The 12243-nt window shown below is 30.8% G+C and overlaps 1 protein-coding gene across 3 annotated transcripts in view; it reads left to right on the forward strand.

Moving 5' to 3' along the window:
• Positions 1-12243, forward strand: part of LOC126775937 (putative epidermal cell surface receptor) — a 40226-nt gene that overhangs the window by 13979 nt on the left and 14004 nt on the right. For 2 of the 3 annotated variants that reach the window (XM_050498122.1, XM_050498124.1), the window contains exon 2: positions 6917-7042. In XM_050498122.1, the coding sequence (XP_050354079.1) occupies positions 6931-7042 (112 nt within the window). In that variant the 5' untranslated portion in view covers positions 6917-6930. The remainder of the gene's footprint in view (positions 1-6916; positions 7043-12243) is intronic. The other variant, XM_050498123.1, reaches the window with a different exon arrangement.

Here is a 12243-nt window from a genome sequence, read left to right on the forward strand (position 1 = left end):
TGTGTAACTAACAGGCACATCTTAGTTTCCAAGGTCAATAGCGTCTTGGTGATGGAAGGGATGGTTAATGCTTTTGACAGTCCCGCTGTCTATAGACGGTATTACCCAAATGCCCTTTGGGAATATAATGATTCAGTACCTTAATACATCTTCTAAAGTTCACAGTAACAGAACCTAAATACTTAATACACATGTGTGGGTCATACACGTGTAGTAAGTTTTCATCCGACACATGCAGGTTTCCTCAAGAGAACTTCATAGCTGAGCATGAAATGAATTATTACATAATATTCTCTTGCTTATTTATATATAATTGTTATAATATATAGTACATTTTATTATATGATTATGATTCTTTAGTTGAACGAAACTTTCCCTTACCGTTAACGTAGTTTTTTTTAATATTATAGGTAGGCGGACGAACATATGAGCCACCTGATAATTAGTGGTCACTAACGTCCATAGACACCAACCTTGGGAACTAAGATGTTATGTCCCTTGTGCCTGTAATTACACTGGCTCTATCACCCTACAAACCGGAACACAACAATACCAAGTACTGGCGTTTTGCGGTAGAATATTTGACGAGTGGGTGGTACCTACCCAGCGAGCTTGCACAAAGCCCTACCACCAGTAAAAAAGTACTCGAGTAATTTAATAAATATCATACTAAGATGTTAGATAATTATATTCACATTTACAACGAAAGAAACGTTACTTAGCGGAACTCGATGGCAATGGCATGTATGTAATAACAGTATTTATCAATAATACATATAAAACACACGAGACACTCTCCCTTCCGCTATAACTAGCGCTTAGCACAAGAAAAACTATGTATATATCTAAGACAAGTCTTTTATGGGTACATAGATCGTTTGCTAGCAACACGTTACCATATAAGATGACTGCAGTTATTGATCCTATTGGGAAAGTTTAAATGGCCTTGGAAAGCGACTGATGCATATCAGATTGAAATGATATGTAAATACTTATATTTTTATAAACATTATTAATATGTTAACGCAAAGGTTGTTTTTATTGAAGTTTGATATCTTTGGTCATGAGAATCTCAAAATCGAATTTGATAGCAACGTTTACAAATGTTGACCCAAACTAATTGGATGAAATAATAATGCCTTGTGGGAGTTGAACGTGCTAACTTTTATAATCAGTAATATACTCATATTATAAATGTTAAAGTAACGCTGTATGTCTGTTACGCTTTCACGGCTAAACCACTAATCTGAATTTGATGAAATTTCGGAAACAAACTTGAATCCCAAGAAAGGATATTACTACTTTTATACCTGACCTCTGGCTTCCCCGTTCTAATACGCCGGCTAAGACTATAATTCACAATATTTATCACCTGTGCATTATCAATATACTTTTTTTACACTTAATAGGCAAGCATTTGACCGTTGACTGGTCTGATCTTAGGCATCGTCACGGTCTAAGATGTAGCACGCTAGCCTATACAGTACAATTAATAATATTATTAAATTAATATTCGATTTCTAGTTAGTTCTTCTCGCTATAGTCATTCCCAACCGGTAAAAGCTTTAGCATAAATTTATCTAGATGTCTATGCTTAATTTATCTTTATGTAGCATGTAATTTGTCAGGCCTTGCTTGACAAACTATATTTTATTATTTTTAATCATGAGTAGTCGTAACTTTCTGATATAAGATACATTTAAGATACATTTCTATAAAAGAAAAACAAACAACTTTAACATTGAATTGATGCGATGTCATTGGTATGGTTTCGAAAAAAGATTGCGTTTTGAATGCCGAAATTGTTATCGAAACTTTCGAAGTAAAATTAAAGTAAATTCAAATAAAGAGCTCTTTGTAGTGAATAATATATAAGAGTTATTAACAAAGCGCATGGAATATGTAAATCTGAAGTTTGTTCATCTTTACTTCTTCGATAAGCTATTATTGGCTATTATTATTGTACTATAATCTTACTCTATGGTACAATCTCAGTCGCAGTAATTGGACCGTAACGTACCTATTATTCTATTTGCCAACAATAAATCTTTCATGTTAAATACGAGACATTAGCAAATAGATCTCTGTTCTATAGACAAACAAATAGAATACTAGATTAATTCCGAGAAGGAACTGAACCGGAATAACGGAAACGGAAATCCAAACCTAAGAGTCTAATAAAATATTTATTGTTTTATGCATTTTACATCAAGTTTTTCATCATTCACAATTATCTTCTGTGAATGAAAATCATTGTTAAGGAAATTGCACGTGTCAGAAAGAGACAGAGAGAAAGCGAGATAAATATAATGTATTTCAACCAACTTGCAATCGCATCGTCGGGAAGTAATCTTGAATACCTTTAGTAGTAATCTTTGTATATGTATAAGTTTTGAAGTCCTGTTGTGGAACATGGGACATACGGTTACGGGATGTAATTGTACTTCTTTTTATGGGATTCACATTTCTACTGTAGTTAATTGAGTTTAGAGAAATATCAATCTATCACACAGTACGTGTAGTCGTTACACACAAGTCTTAATCGTGATTTCTTCGAATAAAACACTTTCTATAATTTCACTAACGTATTGGTGGTCTATTCCGGAGAATGAAACTCGAAATTCGACATAGAACTCGAACGTAAAATGTCAATAATTAATATATATATATATTTTAATACAATAGTTATCCAAACTAATTAACCATTAACATTAACACTTACGTGTTTGCAGAACAAGTCCAATCGACGCCTGCAATCGTTAAATGGGAAAAGAATGTATGCTTTGACAAACACGAGGATGGTTGTGTTGACTTGCCTGCCGGGTTGGTCTCGAGTTTTAAAGTTGGCAGTGATTTCGTCTCGTGCCTCGGAAAACACGTAATTTAACTTGCTTCTGAACTCTTGCCGGTCGTGTCGAATTCCGTGCCATCGGATTATGACAGATGAATATAGTACATCTGTGTTTGCGCACATTGTACAGTTTAATATGTCGTGAGGGAGTAATATGTGTTGAGGGAGACTACGCCCTCAACGGAGAGTTCTTTAAAGGCACCTATTTTTTGTATATTCTATCTAATGTAGTTAGGCGAATTGACAAAAGGGCCATCTGTTTAAACTCACCTTGAGATGTTAAGGTTCCTTTGTGCCAGTAATTGGCTACCTCACTCTTTAAACCGGATCACAACAATATTAAGCATTGCTTTATGTTGGTATAATATTTGATGAGTAGGTGACAGGCAGGCTTGCATAATATTAAAAAGATATACCTACGCATTTAACGATCAAGTTGAGCATCGATTGTCAAATTTCTTTTTCGCCGGAGTATCAAAGCTACGGTGACTAAACCATATATGAGTAAAAGTAAAACGGATTTCATGAAACACTCACAAATATTCATTTACGTGTTAACTGATGAGTGATGACTTTCTCTCTATATAACTTCCAGAATACTTTTTAGAATGGCTTGTTTTTTTTTTCGTTGAAAATCTATTACGTAATAGTATTATAATTAATATATATTTTTTTGTTATAAAAATTTCTTTAATTCGTAAAATTAAAGAACGTTTATGATTTTTATTGAAATAAAAATTAAGGGATTCATATTTAAAATAAAATTATTATAGCTAAAATGATTATTGCACCACTTAATTTTCATGTGCCTAATCTGTGTTTATTATTTATTTCTCTCTGTATAATTATTTAGCTCTCTGAGGCAATATAACGTCGTGGCGAAACCTGTACCAGATGAAAATCTTTTTCATATGTATCCACCAACCCGCATTGGAGCAGATGGAATAAGTTACACACCTTCTCTTCATAAAGGAGAAGATAGCCCAGCTCAGGGACATTTACAGGCTGTTACTATTACATTTTTTACTTCAAAACATTTTACTTCAATGTTACATTACATACAATTTAAATCGTTGGACGCAAATTCGACCTTGAAATGTAGCTTCCATTGCACTCAAAGAAGTTTCGCTTGAAATGATATCACTTTATTTAAATGATACTGATACAATTTTCGATTTCACTGCACATTGAATTCAAATTTCCGACGACCTTGTATGAAAGTGATATTATAATGCTACCCATTCAAAATGTATACACGAACAATAGATCCACTGACGAAATTATTGACATTGTTGTATAGATAGGTATAGAGCCTAGACGATCGCCTCCTACGACTCTATGATCAATAGGTTTATACGAGTTGACAGATCATTGAACTTCTATGGTCAAATAAGATGTTACCTTCAAGTGATATGTATTCAGTTGACTATAATTTTATAATTACATTCGAAATCATTAAGTTCAAAAGTGATTACGAGCGTATATATGAGATCTAAATTGGTCGGTCAGACATTAGATCGCCATTTGGATGTTCAGATATATATAGTTTTTAACAACAAAGGGGAGAACGGTCGGTAACCAAGGCTCTAGGTCAGTTAAGACGCTTTTACAGTTTTCTGATTATAGTCACATAACTGTAAAAATGTTTTAAATAACTAATTACTTTAATTTATAAATAACAATATTATATAGCCGTGATGGCCCAGTTAGAAGACGTAAATCTTAACCGATGATCCCGAGTTCAAACCTGAACGAGCATGAATTTCTATTTAATTTGTGAAGAAAATCAGCGACGTTTTGGAGCATTGGAGCAAGCGTGGTGGAGTAAGCTCCAAAACTTCTCCTTGAAAATGAGAGGAAGTCTTAGCTCATCAGTGGGACATTTATTGGCTGCTGTTTTACTTTCACTTCAAACGATAGCACACAATAATCTGTCTTCAATTATATGCATTACAAAGTCATTTTAAATAACCACATCAGAAAAAGATTATTAGCTCAGTGGCTAAGATTTATTAAGTAATAGAAGCTTCGGATTAGTTGTTGCAATATTTCACCCAAGTCTGGACATAAAATAAAAAAAAAAATAAAAAAAAAAACAAAATAGTTTTATACTTTACCATCGATGTTCGATAAATCAACTAATCTTATTTTAGTAGGACATAATTTATTGTTTTTATCAGGTAAAAAAAACAGTAAGAAACTCTTCCTTTATTTGAATGAAATTCAATGAATATCTAATCATATTAAACGCAACGAATATTACACGCTTTTTATTAAAAGCTTTTATATAACATTGTTAGTATGTGCTTATTAAATATTTGCAACTAAAATTTTCTAAATCAGTTTCACCGCCAAGATGGCACAGTGGTTAGAACGCGAGAATCTCAGCCGATGATCGCAGGTCCAAACCCAGGCAACACTGAATTTTCATGTGCTTAATGTGTAAAATAATTTCTTCGAGGGTGGCGATTATAATTTTTAAAACACCAATTTACTACCACACAACTTTATTTTAAATCACTTCACACATCAATCACTCTTAAATCATAATACAATTATAACACGGTTTACTCTCACAATTATTAGTCCTTAATTAAATCGCGATTACCTACCTACCTTATGAATGTCACGGCTAAGTTGCCTTCGGGCAGCGTAACGATAAAAACTGATCTCGAAAAACGTTTGAGACCCTTTTATACTGTTTATTTTATACATAAAAATGTGGGTACATCGTAATTTCTTACAAATGTGTATTTATAATTCATATTATGTTCGGCATTAAAGCAAAATATAGTAAGGAAACCTGCATGTGTCTTATTTCACTGTAATTCTGCCACATGTGTATACTACCTGTGTAGCCCGCATTGGGTCAGCGTAGTGGGAGAATCATAAGCGGTTACATTACAGTTTGGTATTGTGGTCTAGTATTCTAAGTAACGAAAAATAGGTTGTTTTTTATATTAACTTATTAATTTATTAAACTATGTAAATTAATACATAATGACTTGTCTAAGTATTAATATATTATTTTTAATTATATATTTAGATTAATATTTGATTTTAATCTACTTCAAAAAATGTGGAAGTTCTTAATTCGTCTGAATACAAAGATATAGAATTATGTGTATATATGTAGGTACTTTTTTTTCTATAAACTGTTTGGATGTATATTTTTTTCTTTATGAACCGATTTTGATGGTTATTGCGTTAGGTACAGTATAGTTCAAAGTTCCATCTTCGCTTCATTGGTATTGAACATAAGTTTTATATTTGAAGCGTACTTTCAGTCAATATTTGAAGCCAGTTTTCATATGATATAAAAGTTTCAAATTAAGCGTCGCATCGAAGTATGATTATTTACAACAACAGGTGTGCCGAATAACCTCTTGTAACTGTTTCGTACTTTCTCGTCGGAGAAATGAAACGGTGAAGCGTGAACTTCACGGAATACGTTGCATAGTATATGTGAAAAATATATAATTTTACAACGATGGGAACCTTAAGTATATAATTGGTTATATTTAAATGTGAAACAATTGTGTTCTCGTTTTCTTTTTTTACGGTTATTTTTATTTACTACGTTAAATAGATAATTACTTTTGTTCTTCATATAAATGTAGATACACTTACATACAGCTATGTTTTAATATTCTCAAGAATATATTATAATTTAGTCTATAGTTTATACTTATTAATCTTGCATAGTATGCGTGTAGTTGAAATCTAGACTTTTAAGTTTTTGTTAGTATATGTTAAAAGTAACAGTCTGTAAATGTCGCTGGGCTAAGGCCTAATTAATTGTCAAGGACGTTTTTTAATTTGAGCATATTATTAAACTTCTACCTAATAACTACTAAAAAACGAAATATAAACAATTAGTTAATTAACAAGTTATTTCTGTCACTTTCTTATCTTTGGAATTGAATGGGATACCAAGTTCTATCCAATAAGAATAGTACAATTATTATACTTATAATAGAATAACAAAATGTTAAACTAGGAATTCTTAATGATTCGATTTTATCTTACACCTGTGTCCATATAATTATGTTAATGTATTTTCAGCAGATGGCGCGGTGATGGCGAGGCGAGGCGCATGCGCATTGGCGCTGTTGTGCGTCATCATAGCCGGTGCAACCGCCTACACCGTTGACTGCAACCACGAGTACACTGATTGTGATACTGAACTCAGTAAGAAAAATCTAGCTTATAACTTAAAATATCTATTTTTAATTTCCTCATGCATCACTGTTCATTGGTGAAAAACATCTGAAATTCGTTTCGTAGTTTATAAAAAAATTTTCGTGTTCAGACAGACAGACACGGCGTGGATGATTTTGTTTTCTAATATCTAGTGATAAAATCAATTCAATCATTACTCGTCCAGTAACGAAATATCTTTATATTATATTTAAAAACTAAAACCTTTAAAAACCGAGGTCGTATTATGTCTTTTATATCTAATATATATTATAGAAAACCTTTGTATCTAAATTATGATACAAACAACAGATACTGCCGTGTATCGTTATACTATATCACTCTCACGAGATCCGCGTACTGGCGATAAAAAACTTAAATGTCAATATTAAAAAAAGTATTATAAAAATTCAATCCTCAATAATCTCCCATTTGACAGCTAGATGCAATAATGAAATTTATTATTTTGCTCTTTCAGTCATTATTGATTTGCCGTGCGAAAGAAGAAGACGGCATTGTTTAACCGATCACTCCCTAAACAACGTTTATTAATACGGCCGATAGATTAAATATATATAACGAACGAAGCATATAGTATACGCGTACACACACAAAAGGGAGAGAACGGTGGTGATATGATATGCCGCCATAAAAACGTCAAACCGTTTGCCGTCACGGCATGCGAGTTTGTCTTACCCCAAAGCCAATATATGTGTAACATTAAGAATTCCGAATATGTAACTTAAATTTAAATCATTCGAATAACGATATTATTAAAGGCTGCGGTCAGGCTATTATTTTTTAGACATCACCATAACATTTTCGCTCCATAATTTCGGATTGACCGTAGTAAATGCGCGGTTAGTGAGAACTAGTTTTGGTTGCGAAGCCATTAATATGGACAAGACATGGTATTTATTAACGTAATTTATTTAATCATATATTTTATAACGATCATTATCGATACCTATTATCGATATTTTAATGTTATTTTAGAATAAATAACTATAAATATAAAAATAATCAGATAGTTAAAACGATTATATATATATATTAAAGGTTTGTTTTTTTATAACATATCAATATATAAGAAATAAAATAAAAGACATTAATTTGTACAACCATAAATGCTTATAGAATTAAAAGTGCTAGAATATTCTAGTATAGTAATTGAAAACAAAAAATTACAATAAAATGAAGATAATTATGATGCCATTCCTTACACTGAACTGACTTTAATGTTATTTTAGAATACATATAATATAAAAATAATCATATAGTTAAAATGATTTGATATATTACAGGTTTTTTTTAACGTATCAATATATAAGAAATAAAATTAAAGATATTATTTTTACAGCCATAAATGCTTGTAGAATTAAAAGTGCTAGAATATTCCTAGTAAAGTAATTGAGAACAAAAATTTACAATAAAATGAAGATAATTATGATGCCATTCCTTATACTGAATTAAAAACAATTTGACGTTTATAGGCTTCGAAAATAATTAAACTAGTCTTAAATTAGGAAAACATATGTGTTGTTTAAATGCGAAATGTTTACGAAATAATGACTCATAACTCGCAGACATATCCATATAATATGGACATGATAATCGTTAATGGTTGAAAGATTTAATAAAATATTTTCCTGTGAGAACTGTTAGGTATGTTTTAGATCACTTATCGCATTGTTAAATACCTTTTATATAGATAGGTCTGGGCATAATAATGTTTTCATTTTTTTTTTTTTTTATAAAAAAGTTTCATTTCGTTTTTTATTTTAAATATCGAATTTACATAAGATTTATTTACATCGAGAATTTATACAAGTAAATACTAATTAAAATAAATAATAATTACTGTTTAAATCATGAACGCGTGGAACGGTGTCAAGAATGCTGTAAGCATTTCCCCGTTAAATCGTGGTTCTCATATAGGTACTCTTTTGTAATTATGTTTTTTTATAAGTAATTACTAAAATTAAGTTATTCACATCTGAAATTCACATAAATTGCATAAGAGTTCTTATTTATACTGCAATTTTACTTAATAATAAAATTTACTTAATTAAAAGTTATTATTAACAAATTTATCGCAATTTTTTGTTACTTATGTGAGTGTTGTTATATTTATATGGATAATCTTTTAGTGAATATAAATTAGGTATATCATAGGATACTATATCAATTCCGAAATCAAAGTCCATGTTATGGCAAGCGGTCACAAAAATAAGAAAAAACAAACCAAACGCGTCGGAAACACCGCTCGGGGTCGTGAGTTCTCGGTTTTTAGAATAAGACCAACAGTCAACACATTCCTTTATATATTTTTTGCTTTTAGTTGTTTTATTATGTTCTTTGAGATAGGTTATCCGCTATTAGATATTTCATAGGCTTACTCAGAAAAAATCAATATTATTATCCCTTAAGTAAGTTACATTTTTATTTATTGTGAATTTGAATAATAAATATTTTCAATAAAATTAATGTACACAAAACATTATAACATAAGTATTATGTTTTTTTTTAATAATAATTGCAAATGCAAACTCTATTGTCAAGAAATCACTCTTGTTTGAATCTACGAGTCATATATTTATTATATACCATTGAGCTATTGAATGTTATAATTACATAAATACATTTAGTATATATGAATTTGGCTATGAAAAATATAATAATAAGGTGTAGCAGCTAGCTTATAAAACTGTAGATCCCGAGGTTTTAAGTTCAAACTTCCGATGTTTGTAAGAAGCTGTGTATACACTCCCGTACCTCGGAAACTCTTCCGTAACAATTTTGGAAGTCATGAAATAACTTTTATAAATTAAATAAACAACTCCTATAATAGAAAATTGTGATAATAATATGATAATAGTATAATTATCCCGGGCGATAGCCGCGTACGTAATCCAGTCGTTGACATAACCGTAAGATATCGTGCGTGACGGCGTCTGCGCCTGCGCATACTGCAATTGTTCAGCTAACGTGTCGATTGTATTATAAAACAAAACACTATTTTACGTAAACAATTAAAATAGAAAGGAATATTTTATTGCGAAAAGTAATTACATACAATAATTTAAAAAATAATAATATCAAAATATGAAAACAGTTTTAACACCTATCTATGTCTTATATAATAAAGAAATGGCTGTATCTGTTTGATGTGATATATTGTATAAATATGACATATGTATAACGATTTGGTTCAAATTTTGTATTTAGAAAAAGGTTTTCTTTGTAAATTTATATATAGCTTCTCTTTCATATAAAAACGCATTGTTTATCAAAAAAACAAAGAAACCTTTTTTTATCTAATTATGACAGCTGAGAGGCTCGGTCGCTCAGGTACATATTATACTTTGAGTGCTGTATATTTGAACTACGGTTATTTTTTTCAGTTTTTGTGTATTATATTTTGTGCTTGGTAAACATAAATAATGTAAATCCGAAATTGGCTTAAGTTTGCTTTTAAAAACCGGTAGGAAACCTGTTTTTTTATTTTTGTTTTTTTTTTTTTTTTAAATATATAATTATATATACTTTCACAGTATTTGGCCGATTATCATAAAAGTTGTAAAAGGTTTTTATTTTCTTATGTAAGTTTTTATCCTTTTTTCATCTAAGATCTTGGCTTAAATCCGGAATTGCAGATACATATATTATTAATTTCGGCGATACAACCTCGTCAGCATATGAAAGAAATATCATAGTCTTTGTTACATACAATTGTTAAATTCACATTATTATTGCAATGTGTGGTATTAAGAAATACAATACAACTAATAAATAGTTTATTAATGACATCAGTGATGCAATATGAAGATACAATTCGATATCTAACGCCAAACGTGACAACGAAGCTTGTAAAGTCCTGTATGTTAAGTGATATTCCAATGTGATTGTTATACTACTGTCTTAAGGTACATATTCCTGTAAAGTAAAACCCGTGACGAGGTCATTACTATACATCAACGTCAGACACCATTGTGTACAGACCTTGTTCCATAACCTAAAGAAATAGAATAAATTAAGACTGGGACAAAGTGAAAGTTTGAAAACCAGTAATGTTGTTTTAATAATAAATCAGTAGTAGATGTAGCCACAGAAGCAGAAGTCTAAAAATATTACAATATACTAAATAAGTAGTAAATTTTCATTTCTATAACAATAATAACTCTGACTGACTCTATAATACAAAATGTTGCTGACTCTTTTCAACGACTTGCTTTAACTATGGGGTTGAAAAGGATGAGTATTTTAGTCCTGTCGAATTAATTTACAGATTATGTAACGGGAATGTTTTCATATTCTTAATGATAATACCAATAACATTAACCTACCCTATGAGCTTACTTTAGGTAAATTTGCTCTATGCTCTAAGCTAATAGGCGACAGAGCTTTGTGCAAGCCCATCTAGATAGGTTCACTCATCAGATATCCTACCGCCAAGCAGCGGTATTTAGTATTATTGTGTTCCAGTTCGAAGGGTAAGTGAGCCAGTGAAACTACAGGCCCAGGGGACATCTTAGTTCCCAAGGTTAGTTGCGCATTGGCGATTCACGGACTCTTCCTTCCTTCTATGGACGATCTGATTCCTTTCTCTTAGTTTTCATAATAAAGGTTATCTGTATGATATTGTTAAAGCAATCGGCTTAAAACACACTCACTTTATTAAGCTTAAAAATATAATTTAGATTTATTATGATATAACATATTGAATAAAAAAATACTATTACGTAATTAGGTTCCCATTTCAATTATAGTACGACAAAAGCCTATCTAAAATAGTATAAATGAGAACATAGATAGGTAGCTAAATATAATATTGGATAATAATAAATCCTTAATATGCTATTTTAGAAATGACTCATTTCTATATTTAATTAATATTCAATTGATTTTATCATCAAATGAATAATTTATACGGTAAATAAATGTTATGGAATTAATAAGGATGCTTGTCTAAGGAAGTCCACCTGTTAATCATACTTGAGATGCTGAAGGATTTCCTTGTATGTGTAACACGAGTGAGCGCATCTGAGAGTCACGCAAAAGCGTGATACATCACAGATTATGTACGGCTTCTTTAAGGAAGATTACTTTGGTAAATGAAGTGTTATAGCATTTTTGCTGAGCCAGAATGTAAAATACGTGGGTTTGAAAATGAGATCGCGAATTTGATATAT

The sequence above is a fragment of the Nymphalis io genome, chromosome 19 (genome assembly GCF_905147045.1).
Source record: "Nymphalis io chromosome 19, ilAglIoxx1.1, whole genome shotgun sequence".
In the NCBI taxonomy this organism is placed as follows: Eukaryota; Metazoa; Arthropoda; class Insecta; order Lepidoptera; family Nymphalidae; genus Nymphalis; species Nymphalis io.